The 20,745-nt window shown below is 42.9% G+C and overlaps 1 protein-coding gene across 1 annotated transcript; it reads left to right on the top strand.

Moving 5' to 3' along the window:
- The first annotated feature begins 1,823 nt into the window (after positions 1 to 1,823).
- Positions 1,824 to 19,447, top strand: LOC306969659 (uncharacterized protein). The gene is made up of 4 exons (XM_079565352.1): positions 1,824 to 1,941; positions 6,116 to 6,219; positions 6,297 to 6,585; positions 18,454 to 19,447. The coding sequence occupies exons 2-4, from the start codon at positions 6,216 to 6,218 to the stop codon at positions 19,334 to 19,336; spliced, it is 1,176 nt and encodes a 391-aa protein (XP_079421478.1). The 5' UTR covers positions 1,824 to 1,941; positions 6,116 to 6,215; the 3' UTR covers positions 19,337 to 19,447.
- The last annotated feature ends 1,298 nt before the right edge of the window (positions 19,448 to 20,745 follow it).

Raw genomic sequence — 20,745 nt, 5'->3', positions numbered from 1 at the left:
TCTACTTTTGGACGCCTTTGTGAGGAAATAATTAGACCATAGTTTATTTGGGTTGGAAGATATGACATTAGCATGACATTGATATTAGCAATGACTGAAGACTAGAAATCTGCATTTTCGGCGGTAAATGTGACGAAAAAGGGACAAAAAACGCCACAAAAGAGTCATAGAAACAAGCTGTGACCTTTTACATTTGGGTAAAGCTGAACTGGAGAAAATGCACTTGGCGGGGTGTAAGACGTTAGGCTAACTGTTTTACTGTGACTGTTTTTCTTCCTTTCTTTTGCTCATTATTTCTTTCCTGTTTCTCGCTTTCCTCTGTGTTCATTGTTGACTGTTATCAGTGGCGTGCACAGACATTTTGAGGGGCAGGTGCTCAACCAAGACAAAAGGGCACAACCCCCCCACCCCCCAAAAAAAGACAAAAAAGTGATTTTTCTGTAATTAGTGACACTAACAGACCATTGATTAACACAGCAACATAAAATGTCCCACTATGTAGACCTAATAGTAAACTACCTAGACTTTAAAGGACGATGTAGGACTATCACAAGGCTCTGCACTTAAAGGCACGCTGTGTAACATTTTGGACTATATTGTTGTGGCAAAACAAAACATGCTCCTAATGACCAGCTCGAACACAGAAAATGCTGTTACTGTAGCGTGTAGTAAAAGAATGGATTTGGATGAGAAACTAACCTGTTTAAATCTCAAATTCTACTGCCTTTAGTCACATCTCCATGGAGACGAGCTGGAGACGCACCCACTCCCAGTAAAGTTTACAGCCATATCTTAGGCGGGGTGAGCCTCATAGATGTTTGTTTGCACAATTCTGAGGTATTTTTCAATGATGAAAATAATGGTCATAAAATAAATGCTTGTATTTCAATTTTATTTATTATTATTTATAAAATTCTACACGGTGTGGCTTTAGGTCTAGCACAAATACAAATAAATGATGCAAAGGTACTATAGCCTACACTTAAAACATCTGGTTTGTCAATATCATGACATGGATATTTTTGTCCATGTCAAAAATATGTTAAATAACAATAATCCTGGGCTGTTCCTGTGCTCCTCACACAGATGCACAGTGTCCAGAACCCAGGCACCTCCTCACCCTTCTCTCTCCTCCTCTCCCTTCTGTCTCCTCAGCTCAGCTCACTCTGCTCTGGCCCTGGTCTACGCTCAGCCCTGACTTAGTCTGAATAATACAGCTCATTTTCAGAACATTTTATAGCGCGACAAACAGAACCGCTAAAGTTACTAACTTCTTACCGCGGACTTTGTCCGGACAGTCTCGACACGCGCAGCGCTGACGTCCTCGCCCCGACGGCCATAATCCAGTCATGTCGCGCTGACTCGTTCATAAAGTTACCGAAATTACTCAGTTTACTTTACTCCCGCGTCTCACAGAGATGGAAACACAGGGACAGCACAGCTGCCCTTCTGTGATCAGGAGCGTCAGCGCCGCCGCGGCTCGAGAGGCAGAGGAGGAATGAAGCGCGATATCAAGTTGTTGAACATTAAAACTGTATTTTCAGCACATGTTGGCTTAATAGGGCAAATATCTAAGAACAATAAAATAAATAATACTTAGTATTGGGGAGAAAAAAAACAGGTCTTGAGAAGGGCACTTAAAGGGCACAGGGCAGAGGGGCAGGTGCTTGAGCACCACCTGGGCTCTACCTGTGCACGTCCCTGACTGTTATTATGATAGATCCATGGTAAATATTGAAAACGCCAAACTGTGGGGGGGCAGCGTGGCGCGCATCCTCAGCCGGAAATCACCCGAAGAAGAAGCAGACGTCGGGGCGCGTGACGTCATCCATCTGCGACAGCCCTGGCTCAGCTGTGGAGACCAAAACACAGCACACGGAGGAGGAAAAGCACGTCTGTGGCTGGAAATACACACAATATTTGAACAGTGTTGCGTCCGAGGTAAGAACCAGCGTGACCTTTTGTCAAGTCTGTCAAGGAGCCGCACGTTTACGAACCTTTCTTTAGTAGAACAAGAGACTCCGCTGCGGGTGGAAAAGATGTCCATTTACCAGGTTTAGCCTTACTTCTGGACATTTGCTCCAGACCAGGGGCCGGACTGGCCGTATGTCCGTTCTGGAAGAGCACAGAAGGGCCACTGGCTTTAGGGCCACCGGTCCCGCCTCAACCGAGCTTTACCCAAATCTAAAAGCTAAAAAAGAAAAGCATCAAAATAGCGAGAAAAAGAGGATGAAAAGTCAACATAAACATGAGGAAAAAAAAACTACAAAAACGTGAGAAAAACAAAATGATTGAAAAAAAGGATTAAAAAAAACAACAAAAATGTGGCGACGTGACGAAAGGTTTCCATGTAGGTAGGTCTTAGCTTTCAAATGAGGCGTTACATTGTTGCTCTCCAGTCGAGAAGCTTTTAGATTTGGGTAAAGCCCAGTATAAAAAAACATAAATCTAAAAGGAATTCCGTGGAGTATGGTGCACCACAAGGTTCAATTTTGGGACCACTATTATTTATTATTTATATGAATGATTTTGCTTCTGTTTCTACGACCACCTTTCCCGTTCTTTTTGCTGATGATACCGATCAAAAAAATAATAATAAAAAGCAGAACTGGGGAAAATGCACTCGTTAATGTTAAGGCGGGTGGTTAGAGGTTAAAATATGTATTTGTGGAAGTGTCACAGTTACGCTATTTTGAGCCAGGCTGGTCAGAGTCCAGGGCTGTTGTTCAGTCCCAGTCCAGCCCCTCCTCCAGACACTTTCACGTCGTTCAGATATTATACTGATGCTGCCTTCACGTGCTCTGGGAAAGATGAACCTTTCTAGTTGTGAAGTGGAAATTACGAGTGCGTTGTGTTCAAGTGCTTTTGTGTCGTAGCAAAGTGAATAAAAAGAAGAAAAACTCATTGAATTACTGCCCCTATGATCGAAAAACATATGAAGTTTGGCCCTTTTATGAAGACGAAAAAAGCGATGAAAAAGGAACAAAAACATGACAACAAACCCTGCAAAAATACGACAAGATAACAATTAAAAAAAGAGATGGAAAAAAAAACACGAGACGAAAACACGTGAAAAAAAATGACAACGTGATAAAAAAAAAAAGTCACAATCAGCTTTGCTGGTCTTAGCTTTCAAATTACTGGCAATGCAACTGGTGAGCAGACTTGGGGTTGGGGGTAAGAGGTTAAAAATAAGTAGCTAAATTGCTGAATGCGTAGTTTCGGCTTCATAAAAATCAACGAAAAGACACAAAATTATTATTGCTGCCCTTTGTTGTGTTGAAAGATCAAAGGTTATGGCATCTCGGGAAGTATATAGAATAAGTGGTATTTACTAGAATTATAAGAGCACTTGAAGGCAGCATAAACCAGGAACAATCTTGATCTAGGCAGGTGTCCAAGTGTATTTTTCTCTGTTCCTCACCTGATGGTCAAACACAATCACTGACCGGCTGTGGAGGGAGACGTAGAACCTGGTTTAATGGTTTAAAGCCGTCTTCCTGACCCAGGGGGAAATCGTTACTCTGTTGCTCCTTTGCATTCACGTTGTGATGTATATTTTAATAAAAAATAATTATAACATATACAAAAAAAGAACTAACTCATAGTAACAATATATTCATGAAAAATAACTTGGAAGAGGACGACTGAAGGAGTTTGTTGTGTGTTTCCTCGTTTTGCGAAAGGATCAACCAATCACAGCGCTTGTGTTCTGCGGCACCTGACTCTGAGTGACTTTTTGCAGCAGGTGCACATCAGCGGCTCCTCCACGGAGCTGCAGCTGTCGCAAAATCAATCAATCAAACTTTATTTATAAAGCGCTTTTCATACCGAAAGGTATCACAAAGTGCTTTACAGATTACAACATTTAAAACAATATGCCTGCACAACCTCCCATATATATATTTATATGTTAGGATTAAATAAATAGATTAGTCAGTTAAAGGCTAAGCTAAAAAAGGTGGGTCTTGAGCTGCTCTGAAAATATGAACGTTCTCTGCAGCCCTGAGCTCCTCCGGCAGGTCGTTCCAGAGGAACCGGAAAGACGCCTCACCGTGAGTCTTTCTGTTGCCTTTAGGAATAACTAGGAGACCCCTGAGGAGGAGCGAAGGGGCCGTGAAGGTTCATAAGGTAAAAGCAGTTCTGAAAGATAAGAAGGACCAAGACCATTAAGACATTTAAAAACCATTAAAAGAACTTTAAAATCGATCCTGAAACACACGGGAGCCAATGCAGCGATTCTCAAACCGGTGTAATGTGGTCCCGCCTCCTGGTCTTCGTCAGGACTCGAGCTGCTGTAAACCTGAGATCCTCTTTTTGTGAAGACCAGAAAGCAGGACATTACAGTAGTGGATACGACATGGTGATAAAAGCATGCATGAGCGTCTCCGTGTTGGCCCGAGAGAGAATGGGGCGACTCTGGCTATGTTCTTTAGATGGTCAAAACCTATCTTTGTGATATTCTTAATGTGTGGAATAAACGCCAGCTCAGAGTCAAAGATCACACCAATGATCGGCTCCCACGTGCATCCAGCACGTTGGCGAGGAGTTGTCGCTGAAGTATTAAAGAGCCTCAACACTGGATTCACACCAATAGCGGTGGAAGCGAATAGAGCTGAGCTTCCATTCATTCCCTAATACTGGCTGGCCACAGGAAATACAAAAGAGAGCAGCTCGATACAGGCGAATGGCATTAAATCAATCCAACTCTATGCAAATACAGAACCATTTCTGGCGACGACCACCAACCACGAGGACAGGGCGATATAGCCTAAAATATATCTATTTTTGTTCTGCTCTGATCAAGCTGAGCGTAACATTAATTATATTGTGTTCACGACGAATCGACGATATCAAAAATGATAGCGAGATCAATTTTTTTTATTGCGATAACGATATGCGATACGATTTGTCCCACCCCCGCCAACCACAGAACGCGCTCTGACAGACACCTGTGTGTACGTGGCTCACGCACTTCAGCTCTCAAACCCCACCTCCATGCGCTGAAGGAAGTACAACCAGCTCCGTTTCCACACGAGCTGGTCTGATAGGCATCCAGGTGCGAGGAGTTGACGCACAACATCACATTCACCCCAAGCAAAAATATTTCACTTTCCGTTGCTCAGCTTGTGCTAATTCCTTGGCCAGCCCTCCTTGTGCAGGAGCACGTGGAGGTGGGGTGTAAGACTCGGCTGAAGTGCGTGATCCACTTACACACGTGTCTGTCAGAGCTTGTTCTGTGGTTGGCTCTGTATTTGCAGAGCGTTGGATTGATTTCACCGCTGTACAGATGGCGACGCCGCTCCGGCCGCACGGATCGCGCCGCTCTGCTTTGTATTTGTATTTCCGGTGGCCCTAAGTGGCCGAGCAGTGTTTATTCACAAGCGCTCGGCCAAATTGCACGTATTTTCTCAGTAATTAAACAACAAAAACAGCATTGTATAGTAGGGCTGAAACGACTACTTTGTTAATCGACAACTAATCGATTACTAAAATAGTTGTCAACTATTTCAGTAATCGATGAATCGTTTTCTAGTAAACACAGACTAAAATAGAGCAAAAATGACATGACAATTATGTATTTTGGATGAAAACCTACTTTATTTTTAAAGTGAGGGTCTGCAGTGTTTTGTAAATTTCATAAATATCTGTCTTTGCCTCGTCCAATCAGAAAGCAGAATTAGCACAAAGAGCCTCCCACAAACGTTTACTTTAAGTTTACTCCATCAACATGTCCTCAAGCGGCGCCACTTTAGCTTTATGTGGTCATAAAAACTGAAAAAATACAATTTCCATGCACCTGTCACAGCCAAGCGATTAATCGATTAATCGTGAAAATAATCGGTAGATAAATCGATTATCAAAATAATCGTTAGCTGCAGCCCTATTGTATATTATTGTTTTTGGCCTAAATACGGGAAGAAATAAATCATTAATAGGTCGGCTTTCACGGTTAATCAAAACTTCTGATTACTATTTGTAGCGATTACCAGACCCAAATATTATTGGGATTCCACTCTGATATTCCATATAGTATTTTGGGGTGCATTGGTTGTGTATTGTGACGTACAAATGTCTGGAATGGGCGTAATCCCCCTCCCCCTTCCGTCCCCAGCCTCCTACACACAATAAGAGCAACAGGTCAAAGCCGACCTGTAGTCTCTTCTCTGTGTAGCCGCGACTTTCCTTTGACCTAGCAACCACCTAGCAACACAATGGGTAAGTTTGTGTCCTTGCAAAGTGTATAATCCTGCTCTGGTGTTGCATTTTATTGATGCTGTGATGAACTTTTGCAGATGATCGCAAAAGAAAAGCCCTGGCGCTCTATCTTCTGTTCAGACGACAGAGGAGAAACAATCGGAGGTTGTGGATTCACCCCATCAATGAGCGCAGAACACAGTTTGGAGCGTACTACCACGTTGTGGCAGAACTGCAGCTGCACCCAGAACAACATTTCCAATATTTCAGAATGTCTGCTCTCCAAATGGAAGATCTCCTGTCCATTATTGGTCCAACAATTCAACGTCAAGAAACAAACTTTAGGAAGAGCATCTCACCTCGACAACGCCTGGCAGTGACAATCCGGTAAGCAAGAACGACATCTTTTATTCTCGATTTAGTTGGTGGGATCATTGATATAAGCACAACATAATACACCGATTACACTTATTAAAAAAGTAACACAAATATCAACAACTATATACAAGTAATAAACCAACTATACAGACAAAAATGTAAATCTAAACTTATTAAAAACGTATTTTTACAAATTGCACTTATTAACCCCTTAACTCCCACCTGAACCGAGCACATTTTCTCCAGTTTGGCTTTACCCCAATCCAAAAGCTTCTGGAAAAAAGCTGTGAAAATAGCAACAAAACTGAGACGAAAACAATGATGGAAATGTGACCAAAAAATGAGAAAACATTGACAAAAAAGTGATGAAAAATTGATGAAAAAGTGGCAAAAATGTCACAAGAAATTGACAAAAAATGACAAAAATGTGACAAAAAAATTACAAAATGTGATAAAAATTTGACAAAAAAATGACAGAAATGTGACAAAAAATGACCAAAGAAATGACAAAAATGTGACAAAATGTGACAAAAAAAATGACAAAAATGTGATAAAAAATTTACAAAAAAATGACAAAAATGTGACAAAAAAATTACAAAATGTGATAAAAATTTGACAAAAAAATGACAGAAATGTGACAAAAAATGACCAAAGAAATGACAAAAATGTGACAAAATGTGACAAAAAAAATGACAAAAATGTGATAAAAAATTTACAAAAAAATGACAAAAATGTGACAATAAAGTTACAAAAATGAGTTGAATACCCAACAAAAAAATTATGAAAAAAAATCTGATGACGTGAGGAAAAAGATCCTCTCGGTTCAGGTGGGAGTTAGGACCTATCCTTGTTTTTTTTAATTTTCTGTTATTGTAATAAAATTTGTTTTGTCCTTAAAGAGACTAGATGCAAGTTTGCCATTTTATACTCACTACTGCCACCTCAGGTCATACGTGTAACTGCAGCTTCTATATTAAGCTCGTGCATGACGGCACTTCGGACCCGAATTAACACCTTTTTGAGTGACAGTGCAGGATTTTAGAGGCAGTTGTGGTGAACAGGTCTGAGCTCATTCTACACCTTAGGACATTGTTGGAACATGTAGGGGGAGGAAAATACTTAATTTTAACATTTTTAAACTCTATATAGTCCCTTTAAGTATATGGTTAAAGCAGACATTTATCCAAAAAACACTGGTTTTAAAGCCTTTTAAACAGGCATAAAATGTCAGGCTAGTAGGCATTTTTTCCAGTGAAGTGACAGTTTTCCTCCTGAAAGTTGTCAAACCTGGTTTAAACTCAGTCCCGGTGACGGATGTTGATGTTGTAAATGCATTAGGAAAGTTTGAGATGAGTTTGGACCAGAAAATAGCAATTGGAAATTTGAGTGACCCTGTTTCTTTGTACAATCGGGTATAGCTCCTTTAAGGGCCTAAAATGGACCATATATCGCTCTTTATGTTTTCCAAATTAACTTAAAGGGCCCAAAGAAAAGGCCATTCAAAGAACTAAATAAACAACGACAAAATATGAATGTAACAAACTAGAAAGATCACCCTTTATTTTTTCATAGTTTATATCTTCTGGGTCAATCGGATCATCTGGAAAGCTCCTTGGGTTGGAGGAGGAAGAAGGACTTGTATGTTGAGGTGCATGTTTCTGTTGTTGGCGGCAGTGTGGGTGAAGTCCTGTTTGTCTTTGCAGTTGAAGTTGATTCTTTTGTCTCCTAACCATGTCTTCATTATGAGAAATTACATCTAACATTCTGCTCCCTGCCACTAGCCTGTAGGATTGGGGCGATGCATTTAAGTGGGGTACAAGACTTATTGCAAATTGGTACATGGCATGGCCTCGTTCTCTGACGGGATCTGGGATTTGTCTAATAAGCTCTGGTGTGTTGTCTTTGTTCTTGCACCTTCGATATTCTTGGTTTGCTTTCGGAAATGAGTGCTTGAACTGGGTGGTGGGATGGGGGAATTGGATAGGATGGATGGGACTCTTGGTTGGAGTGCTGGACCGACTTGGTGACGTGGGCCGGGTTGTGGTGTGTTAGAATGAGATGGTGGGTTGCTTGGGTGTTGGGGCACCAGGACGAGTTTTCTGTGTGGGGGTGTCAACAACAGTCTGGCCAATTTGGTGAAGTGTGCTTGGATTAGAGCTCCAGGACCTTGAAATGAGAAATGATACGAGTTACGTTTACAGTACAATAAAAAAGTCAATCCGTCATCTTCTGAGCCACTCGGGGGGGCCTCCTCTGGCAATTTAGAAAAGTAAATCTACAAACATAGGGTGTATTGTAATATAATAACCTAATGGTAGGCCTACATATAAAAAAGCAGCCCTATTCAATTACATTTTTACTGGGCCAGATCTCTTGCAGGTCATTGGCCTCTAGGGCTGTAACTGACGATTATTATGGTAATGGAATAATGACAGATTATTTTTACGATTAATCGATTAATCGCTTAGCTGTGAATGGTGTATGAAAATGGTATTTTTTCATTTTTTTTAATCACATAAAGCTAAAGTGGCATCACTTAAAGAGCTACTAACCCCTCCTTCCAGAGCCTCAGTATCAGAGCCTCAGATTTGAAAATCTCAACAGAAAGGGGGCGTTGCCTGGAGGACTAAGGGGCACGCGGGAGGGGTGAGGGGTGGGAGGGGCTAGAGGCTTCTGACTTCTGACTTCGCTCCTCGTAAACAAAGTCCGAGCATGGGAGCATGGAGTTCCAGCGAGCTAACTTATTCAGCAACTTGTTCCACTGGGACAGCTCTACAGCTCTCTCTACACAGGGGGGGCATCGTGGCAGACAGCGGCCTTGTACCTGAGGCGCTGGGTCATTTATTCCTCTGTCATTTACAAAGCTAGCGGCTTAGCATTGAGCTCGATCGACGTTAGCATCGCAGCTAAGGGACGTAACTGTCCTGGCTGCTTCAGAATTTACCGATCTATTTTAGATGTAGACTTTTGCTGTGGTCTACGTGAACATGGGAGATGTATCTCAGTGTCCTCAGCAGAGTGTGTGATATAGAGACGTGGCTATTTGTGTTACAAAGATTTTTATTATTTTTCTTACAGCAAAGTGCACAAAACATATCAAATAAATAAATGTAGGCCTGTATTATTGAGCAGGAACACTGTCTTTTTGAAATTGATTTTTTGTTTGCCATTGAAGATGTGAGACAGAATCATTCAGGTCATGTTTCTCTAAAGGCTTGACTGTAACATTGTGAACCCAAAGAGCCAGTTAGCCCTTAGTAAATAGCCTGAAGTAATTTCTATTCCTAAATTTAGTGAACTAAAAGGTTTAACCAACGTAACACATACACGAAACTGACACAACGGACATGATGATGGAGTAAACTTAAAGTGAGTGTTTTTGGAGACTCTAAGTGCCAATTCTGCTTTATGACTGGACGAGACACAGACCGATATTTATGAAATTTTCAATGTACAAAACACTAAAGACCCTAACTTGAAAACAAAGTAGGTTCTATCAAAAATAAAAAATGTTCATGTAGTTTTTGCTCCTTTTAAGTTTGTGTTTACTAGAAAACGATTAATCGATTACTTAGATAGTTGACAACTATTTCAATAATCGATTAGTTGTCGATTAATCGTTTAGTTGTTTCAGCCCTATTGGCCACTGGGCTGGTGATTTGGCGAACGTCGCACCGACACCAAAGTATTCATATTTTTGGGATGAATAAAGTTAGTTTAGTTTATTTCTATCAAAAACTGAAATAACAATGTCAAAAGATCATCATTCAGTAAAAAAAAAAGAACAGAACAGGCAAAGGCCCGCGGTCTTTAATCATTTTTACAGGGGGACAGATTTTTCGCAAGGACTTGGCCTTGGGACCCGACACAACTACAACAAAAACATATTTAAAGTACATCATTGCAGTAACACCCATACTACTGGCTTCTGATAAAATAAAATATCATCACAGTACTGCTCTGGCAAAACTACTTTCAATAAACACAGCGCTTAGCCAGGGGAAAACCTGGACGAAGTCAGGACAAAAACAATATTAGGGCCAAAGCAGGACTAAACCACATCTAAACACAGAAACATATGAGGACTAATTGTGTCTGCACCAACTGAGTCCAGACCAGTGCTTCTCAAACATGAGACTCTGCTCAGTCCTCACAGCTGAGTGGACAGACAGCTGACCAGGTTGTTTTTATGTCCAGACCTGGCGCTGTATGATAAGACTCAGTGGATTAAGCGCTCCTATGAGAGGGCGCTCTCCTATGAGTTTGCAACCTCATTTATTCAGCTTCCCCCCCCCCCTTTAACCGTTAATAACACTGTTAATCACTTTTACAGAAGCACAGAAAGCATCTCTGCGCCTATATCTTCACATTTCACACAAACACAGATCAAATAAAGTCAAGGGAGAAAGGAGGCAAAAAAGTGCCTGTGAAATGAATTATTGCGATATTATTTGTTATGTTAGAGTGCAGATTGGGAGGTTTAACTAACCAGTTAACTTAACACGCGTGCTCACAGGCCATCAGCTTCAACACCCGCCGCACAAAACCATCCACAAATGCTGTCTTTACCTTGAAGTCGCTGGTCAGGCCCTTTGCACTGATGGAGGGAAACATGCTGTCCATCTGCCACTGACCGTGACCGTCCTGCTACTGCTTTTTCGATATTAATATCTTGTAATTATGATCTATGCCTTTATGACCTATAAAGGCTCCTATTAGGGCTGAAAGATGTATCGTTGGGGTGGATCTAGGTTGAGTGAGTGCATGTGTTTGCAAACATGCAGCTATTGGAATGCCGGTGTGTTTGTAGCTTTAGCTGAGTGTTGTGTGGTGAAATTTGTCAGTGGAGGAGGACAACAAGGCCCTAAAGCCTACACGCAGTGGAGGATGCTCTACAGAGAATGATCCAATACAGAAGAGGTAAACTCAGTCAACTTACATTGTTAACAAAAGGCTTTAAAGCCACAGAATTCGGGAGTAAAGAAGCCAATGATGCCATGAGAAAGAAAAACGTCTGAACCGTCTCTGTCACCTGAGGCTGCCTTTCAAGGATTTTGTGCGTCGCACACTCAGCTGGTGGCAAACCACCTCTACCGAGATCCCTCACAGAGGGGGGGCCGCATGTCACCGACATATTTAAGGAATGAAATGGCATCCATTAAATAAATCCTCTGGGTCGTGGGTTTAATTTAAAGGCTTTACTTTGGAGATCCACAACAAATTCTCTCACTCATGCACGTTGTCTTAGAAACTTTAGATTGACATTAGGATGTGGGACATGCGCTGCTTTGGATTCTCTTTTTGTTTACTTAAAGGGTTGCCCCCCTCAGGATAGCCATTAAACCGTTTAACATAAGCAGGTGCTTTTGATGGCGAGTACTTGGGGCTGCGCTTAAAGTGAACAGCCTGTGTACGCTTGTGTGAGGATTGAAATTCCCTCAGTTCCTTGCCTCGGTCGACTTCACACTGAAGCAGCTTCTTCGTGACCCTCAATCCTGCATAGATGTGCTGGCAGTTTGTGCATCAGTGCCACAGCACCACAATGTGTGGTCCAAACGTGCTCGCAGTTTTTTATGTGAAAATTGATCCACACGTGTAACACAGAAAGGAGGAAAAGACACTTCTGGTTGTTGTTTGTTGTGTCCAGGAGCTCCACTTGACACGCTTCTGAAAAACTGTGTTCCTCTCCACCTAAAACCACCTCACCATCTTCTATGCTAGTGGATTATTATGGCAGTTGGCAAATTGATTTAAGGTGCATTACTGCTACCAACTGGATCGATTATACCAGGAAGGCGCTAACCTACTCTACATGAAAGTGTGGGGAAAAAATGAAAATCCGTTTATATTCTTTTTGTCAAAAAGCCTCCAGTTCCTGGGCTGTCCTGCATGAACTGCAACCTCCAAATATAACGTTTATTGTTGTGGCCAAAAAGTTTCATTTAGTTTTCATGTTGAGGCTTGTCTCTGTGCTGTTTGGCATATTGTAAGCGGACACTTTGTGGCATTTGCGAAGTGGAGTCATTTTTCTGCCAGTTGTTGCTGATGTTTTGTTAGTCCCATCATCAGAGTTCTGTACACTTGTTTATCTCTGTCAGTGTATCTTCTCTGCTGTCACAATGACTACTTTTAAGAGTAGCAATTGATGAGCTTGAGTCTGAGCACATTTCAGATCTTAATGGTCTATCTCCTCCACCCACTTGCTAATATTTCCCCCGTGTAAACTGGCAAATTTTCATTTACCCTTTTTCCTACAACACCAAATTCTGGTCCACTGTAAGCAATTCCAACTTTATCACATGGACCTTTTTGAAGCATCTGTAAAAACTTGTACATACCCATAATATCCATCTATACATCTCTGCACAGCATCCTTGTTTCAAATAAATGAATTATCCTTATGCTTTTTAAAGCAGTACTAACTCTTCCCCCTAGAGGCCATACGCGCAACTGCAGGTGTCGTAGCAAGTGACAATTTTTTTTAACTTATTAATTGTCTTGGAGAGTAAATACTACGCTGACAGGAAAGGCAAAAGAAGAGAGGGATATTGTACATCCAATTTTCACTCAAACTTGACTGTAAATACTGTTTAAAGTGACACTAGCCCACAGTTAGCTTTGCCCGTTAGCCTGTTAGCTTGTTCTTCGTGATTACATTAGTGTGTATTGGTTGCTCTGGTCCGGTGGCAGTCAAGTTGCAAACATAGTTTTCTGTCCAGAGACACCAGGGGGCGATGAAAGACCCTCCAATCATCCCATAAACACTTGTATCACCCCCCACAGGGACTACGGGGAGGGTTTATTAAGGTAAACACGTTACTTAGTACTGCTTTAAGTAATAATGACTGATCCACCACAGCTTCTGGAAGAATCCATGGAGGAAATGCTCTAGTTTGCAAATCTTCTCTTTTATATGCTTTTGCCTATTGACCTATTGTCCACCCAAAACTTTTACTCTGTTTCCTTTCAACCACACTGTCAAACACAGGTGTGGCCTAATAATAAGTAAAATGGTGTCTTTTCCTGGGATTCTTAAAGGAATAGGCCATCGTTTTTACATACTGAGATATGTTCTTACCTGAGCTTGGACGAGTTCATGTGTATCTGTCTGGTCTTCCCCCGTGCCTTCAATCACGTAAACAAAGACGGTGTAGCGGCCAGCGGCCCTGTACCACTGTCTGCTAGGCTGGCAAAGTAAAAGGGTGTTTAGCACGCGTGAAAGAGCCCAGTACTCCTGTGTTAAGTGAAGAATCCTTTTTTATTTCCATATTTCAACAGCTTAACATCACGGTCAAAAACTGTTTGCCTTCACTCTGCAGCACTGAGGCCACTCCCTTCAGCCCTTAAATAGGCTCACCTGGACACGAACAGGAAGTGCAGTGCCACCTAGTGGCTGGTGGAACAAATACAGACAAAAGGCCTCTAAAATGGCTCCTACACACCGGCCCCTTAATTGTGTAGCACGGAGTGAAACACAATTACAACACCCTTGATTCAAGAGCCATTTTGATTTAAAGTTACATTTTCTTCACCAAAAGTTAGACATCCATTATCACAATCATATTTCAAAGGTACAAAAACATATGCCATAAATCAGTACACATCTTTATACAAATCTAAAATTACATTTCCATCTCGTATGTTTGAACATTTTCCTTGGTTTCAAATAGAACAGACATGGTGCTTTGTCATGAACTTCAGCAGTCAATGCATCGCTCTCCATTTGCAAAGAAAAGGCTGACCATATCGTAATTTCCAAAACTTGATTTTCAAAGCAAGCTGCATTTAACTTGACCAAACCACACTGAACAAATACAGAGATGACATTTTTATCACAGTCAAAATTCACAATAACCGGCTCATTAGTTTTACTGAGGTTTAACATACCCTCCTTGGTCTCAGTTTGGGGAAGCACGTCCTGTGGACTGTCCACCAACAGCTCTGAACTAGAGTCTGTTGGAGAGGCTTCCTCTGTCACAGTTGAAGTGATGTCTGCCTCTACGTGACACATACAGGTCCCTGCATCAGTACACGGAACCGCCACTGGGACATATATCGGTGGTCCCTCCCAGTCCACTTCTTCAAACGTATCCCCGGCCCCTGTTTCATCACAGGCAACACTCAGTGGAACGAATATCTCCGGCCCTTCCCAGTCCACCTCCTCAAAGCCATCACTGGCCCCTGGGTCTTCACAGGCATCCATTACAGGGACAAAGATTGCTGCGTTCTGCCGCGCCTGTAGTGAAGATCCTGGATGAACGCGGTGCTCCCCACCGCCGCGCTGATACCGTGTCCGCTCCTCGAGGTGCACAGCCCCGCCTTTGATCCTCGCGGTGCTCCTCTCCGCCTTCGCGCTGCAACTGCATCTGCTCCTCGGGCCGTACGATCCACCACCGCACGGTACCGGGTCTTCTTGCCGCGCTGCTATCGTACCTCCTCCTTGCAGTGCAGCGAATCTCCGCCGCACCATTCCGTTCACGTCTGGGTCCTGCGTCCTCGCGAATCTCCAGCGTCTGGCCCTCCACCATGTGCATGGAGGCCTCGCAGTCCCACGCCCTCCCCGCAGCCGCGGTCAGGCTTCCTCCTTCCTACTTCGCGGGTTACACCCCAATGGCGCACCCGGTCGAAATGCAAAATGCCCAACAATACGCAAAGCCTACTTACAGCCAGGCGTTCCAACAAGTTCCTTGAGGCAAATTTTTGACTAAATGTAGCGGCCAGCGGCCCTGTACCACTGTCTGCTAGGCTGGCAAAGTAAAAGGGTGTTTAGCATGCGTGAAAGAGCCCAGTACTCCTGTGTTAAGTGAAGAATCCTTTTTTATTTCCATATTTCAACAGCTTAACATCACGGTCAAAAACTGTTTGCCTTCACTCTGCAGCACTGAGGCCACTCCCTTCAGCCCTTAAATAGGCTCACCTGGACACGAACAGGAAGTGCAGTGCCACCTAGTGGCTGGTGGAACAAATACAGACAAAAGGCCTCTAAAATGGCTCCTACAGACGGCGTTAGCATTTAGCCTCTCCTCCAGTAATATCTTCACTTTAATGTTCGGATGTCGAACTACTCCTGGTATTATTACGCCTTACAATACAGTTCCCTCTTTTATCCGCTTAGAAAATCCACATTGTTTAATTTTGTGTAATTATACTTTGTAGTGGAACACTTCACGTAACTATATTTAAATAGTGAAAACTAGGAAGAGCTTGGTCGCTGTGTTTACGGCACAGGGTAAGGTCAGACAGGCACTAAAGAACTCGTCTAAGCTAAGGTAAGAACATAGCTCAGTATGTCAAAACGGTGGCCTGTTCCTTTAAAGAAGAAAAAAAAACTGTTGCCACGTTTGGACCTTGCCCCCAGGCCGCCTATTGAGTAGGCCCTTCATAAAGGGATTATCAGTGGCGTGCCGTGGGGTTCCGGCCCGGGCCTCCAGCAACCTGGGTTCACTTACTCAAACGCATAAAAACTGATCGACAATTAGAGTTCGGGAATGTGACGTCATATCGCTAAGCATTATGGGATTAGCAGCAATTGTAAACTAATGGAGATTTTAAAAGTTAAAATACTGGAGTTATTGTTCACATTAAAACACTTGGACACCACAGTGAGTTAGATGTATTTACCAACAGTCACTCGGCAGCTAACGGAGTTGCTCCACGGCTTTTTTCTCCACTTTTTATTCTGTTTTTAGCTAATGTTAGCCAATGAAAATGTATGCTAACAGCTGCAAACATGGCGGATCTCCATGGTAACTGTGGAAACTGCCTTACATACCAAAGGATGTATCAACAAAGCAGTAGTGCCTCCGCCCCCAAACAAAAACCGTCATAGTATACAATGGCTGAGGGTGGTGCAGTTGGTAAAGCGGGTCGTCTCGTGATCGGAAGGTCGGGGGTTCGATTCCCAGCTCCCGCAAATGCACACTGTCGTTGTGTCCTTGAGCAGGACACTTCACCGTGCTTGCCTCCAGTGTCTGCGTACATTGGTGTGTGAATGAGAGTGAATGGGTGAGTGGATCCTTGCTGTAAAGCGCTTTGGGCCTGATGAAGGTAGAAAAGCGCTTTATAAGTTTACCATTTTTTACCAGTTTACAATTTTTTACCTTACGGAAACACGCGACACATGACAGGCGGAGACGAGCGTTAAAATGAGGTGTTTTATCAGCAGAGATCAACCCAAACGTAATAACAAGATGCTAGGCTTACAGTTTGGTATTGTGTGGGATGCTCTTTTAGCGCTCGTCGTCCCCTGCATGTTCCCGGCCCGAGTCCCAGGGCGGGGAAACTCTTCTCCGGTCCGGGGCCGAGCATCTGTCTCCTTTGCTATCGCAGCTCTTCATGACGAAACGCCGCCAAATCCGTCATTAATTAATCCACTTCATTTTGCCTCGTTCAGACATTTCACAAGAGCCTGCAGTTCTGATTGGAACGTCTTGCCCACGCGCAGTTAGGTTAGCGGTTTTCCCAGGCGAAAAACGAAGGGGAGCTGCTAAGACACCAGGGGCGGAGCTAGAAAAGAAATCACGGGGTGGCAAGCAGGGATCATTTCTTGGGTGGCAACACATTTTACAATGTCGAATGTTAATAGCGGGGGTTTGCATGTTTTGCTTGATCGCAAGGCAATTTTTCTGTTTGATATGATTTGTTTTATATACAAATAGTAGCATTGTCCATAATATAAGTGGGGGTTCTCACTCTGATCAAATTTAAACTTTTGAAGAAAAAATAATAATAAAATCATCATCTTGGGGGCCACAGGAGTTGGCACTTTGCTCCTTATTTAGCTATAAAGTTGTTCTAATTCTTTGTCCTGCCAAAAAAGTACTACCTGAGAGTAAAAGCTACTGGGGTGCTTACAGAGGCCTGTAGAGCAGATGTGAGACATTACATGACATTATTATACGGCTCTTCACAACGTAAGTAGAAGCTCCGTTGATTTGAATGGGATTTCCTAACGTTCTACCGATCATTATTTTCTGATAAAGGACCTCTGAAAAAAATAATGACGCTGCCAATGGCAACGGAGTTGGTGCTTTCATATCACTCCGTGCGTACGTAGTAGCGACACTATCTGTCCCTGTCACTGCGAGAGAAGTTGGGGAAATTGCTTGTGAAGTTAGCGTGAGTCTGACTTTCAACTTACCCAGAGATTCGCCACCATTCCTCCAACTGCGCCTTCAACTAAGTAGCTTGGCTAGCTACTAGCCTTGCTGCTTCTAGCCTAGCAAAACATTGCCGAGCAACGCGCAAACTTTTGGGAACTATTTGTCGTGGAAGTCATTAAATAAACCTTTCGACCTTAATAAAAGTGTACGAAGTTTATGTTGTGTGTGTTCAGTTGGCAAATGGCCATATAATAAGCACCTTCAGGGCGAAACAAGACCCCTCCGCTTCGCGTCGGGGTCCGGTTCGCCCTGTCGGTGCTTATTTTCCCGATAATGACCAGCGTTCTATACATTATCCCTTGCCTAATGCACGGCTCCTCGTTGTTTAATCCTTACTCAGAGGGGTGGCAAGACCTCTACTAGGGGTGGCAGCTGCAATCCCGTGCCACCCCTCTAGATCTGCCCCTGTAAGACACAGCAGGGCCTCGAGACGCACTGTCATTGTTTGTCGAATTGTGGTTGGCTCAGTCACTGCCAGTAGGAAATTACAGTTACACCTCGACAATACCAATGTACCAAAGTACATTATATGAATACATTACAGATTAAATATACTCTTAAGACATTTTACAGGTTTTTTTTCTTCATTTGGTCAGGGCGAGCAGAGAAGGCCCTGCTGGCCCTGACGACACACCACTTTTGATTATATTGTGCAAATGTTTTTGTGCACTGCTCTAATTTTTTTTTTTTTCTTTCTTTTTTTTCTATTTTTCAGATTCCTTGCAACCGGAGAAAGCTTTACAAGTTTGGCGTTCCAGTACAGACTAGGGGTCTCCACAGTCAGCTGCATTGTCCACAGCACACTGGAGGCAATAGAAACACACATGCTGGAGACGCAAATTCCTGCTCCGACAGAAGAAATGTGGAGGACGGTTTCAGCTGGATTTTGGGACAAGTGGAACTTCCCAAACTGCATTGGAGCCATTGACGGAAAGCGCGTCAACATACGTGCGCCACCGAACTCGGGCATTCACCACTTCTCCATCAACCTCCTGGCAGTCGTGGACGCAGACTCGCGCCTCACATACCTACATGTCCACGGGGACTACGGAGATGAAAGCGCTGTGGGAGGCGGGATATTCTCAGCGTCTACACTGAAGACAGGCCTGGAACAGAAGACACTTCACGTTCCAGTGGACAGACTTTTGCCAAACGGTGAACAACAGGGACTCATGCCTCACGTGCTTGTGGGCGACGCTGCCTTCCCCCAAACAACGTACATGATGAGACCATTCACGGGGAAGAACCTGCCAGGTCCGAAGCAGACGTTTAACTCCAGGTTGTCTCGCGCACGGAAGGCAGCGGAATGCGCTTTTGACATTCTCGCTGGAAGATGGAGGGTGCTCCTAACTAAATTAAACATGACGCCCGAACGTGTGGACACTACGGTGATAGTTTGTTGCATCCTCCACAACTTCCTCCACAATCCGGCGGACAATCACAGGTGGTTGGAGGAGGCAAAGGAAGGTCAGCTGGCCCTGCGTCGGGCATCGAGGGACATAGGCGGCCAAAGACCCACCAAAGAAGCTGCGTCAGTGAGACAGAAGTTCTGCAACTATTTCAAGTCTGCGGGGGGAGACCTCCCACATGACCAGTAAAGAGACAAGGGGACAGATAACCTTTTTATGTGGTATTCTTTTATGTGCATCAAAACACAATACCTCCAGTCACTGTGGAAATTTGCAGAAGGCTAAAATATACCTTTAAAAAAAAATCTTTTGGAAGGCCAGCTAATGTTTTTGTATTGCCATTATAAATTGTTGCTCTATTGCATTGCCATTCTTCATATTGGTCCAATTTTTCACTTTGAATTAGTTATTGTTGGTGATAATAAAGATATTTGTTGTGTAGAGAAAAAACTTGTCATTTTATTAAAGACATTCTTATTATACATAGGCTACAATGTTTTATTCTGATTACAAGCTATAATGGACAAAATGTGTTCATATATTTTTATTACAACTTCGTAAACAAGGTGTCAAGGTAGTGGCCGCATGTTTCTTAGTTTGGGAATTCAACTTTATGCAAACGTTACACATACTGTCATACTGCCTGCCCTTTTTTGTTTGTCGTACAATTCTTGAAATTGCTCCACAGCTTCGATAAGCTTGCTGTGATCCATCCTCATGTTATTTCGTTTTGAGGGAAAAAAGGTTTAATAGAAAAGATCTTTATTTAACAGTAATAGCAGAGTTACAAACACTTATGCCAAGGGTTTAAGCAAAAAATATCCACACAGAAACAATCAGAGACAGTACTTAGCAACAGCAATAAAAAAATTGAAAGCATCAACAGTCTTTATAGCCTTAGGGTTTGAAGAGGAATGTATTGATTCTTTATATTTAATTATTTCGAGAAGATGAGAAGAGTTTCAAAAGGGTTTCTTTTACCAGAAAATGTACATTTATTGTGCACTTGCTGTAAAAACTCACACAGAGTCAAGTGCTGCAGAACACAAGCACCGTGATTGGTTGATCCATACGCAATACACATATTGTTCCTATGATTTAGTGCTTTTGTGTTGTCGCTTTTTATGTTATTGATTTTTTTTTCCGAACGATTCTGGCCTGCATCAAGCAGACGGTGGGAGGGACTGGCCGCTCAACTATACTGTAAAAGAGGCTTTAAAGGAACGGGCCACTGTTTTTCCATACTGAGATATGTTCTGACCTGAGCTTAGACGAGTTGATACGTACCTGTCTGGTCTTTGTGCCTGTGGAAGAGCAGGGTACCGTCTAGCTTCACCGCCCGTTTGGAGCTATACATTGGGAGAGGCCAAATGCTAACAACATCTTTGGTCGTTTTGCATGTCTGAAGGCACGCACGAAGACCAGACGGGTACACATCAACTCGTCTAAGCTCAGGTCAGAACATATCTCCGTATGGAAAAACGGTGGCCTGTTCCTTTAACTTTGCTTCATCTGGCTTCAACGCATGGATGTAGATACTGTGGTTTTTGGCACATTTGTAACTTCGTGGTCAGGGACACACTTCATAAACTAGCCTG

This window comes from Gobius niger, assembly GCF_951799975.1.
Source record: "Gobius niger genome assembly, chromosome: 10".
Taxonomy (NCBI): Eukaryota; Metazoa; Chordata; class Actinopteri; order Gobiiformes; family Gobiidae; genus Gobius; species Gobius niger.
Note: the sequence above shows the minus strand (reverse complement) of the source record. Positions and strands in the feature narration are given on the sequence as shown.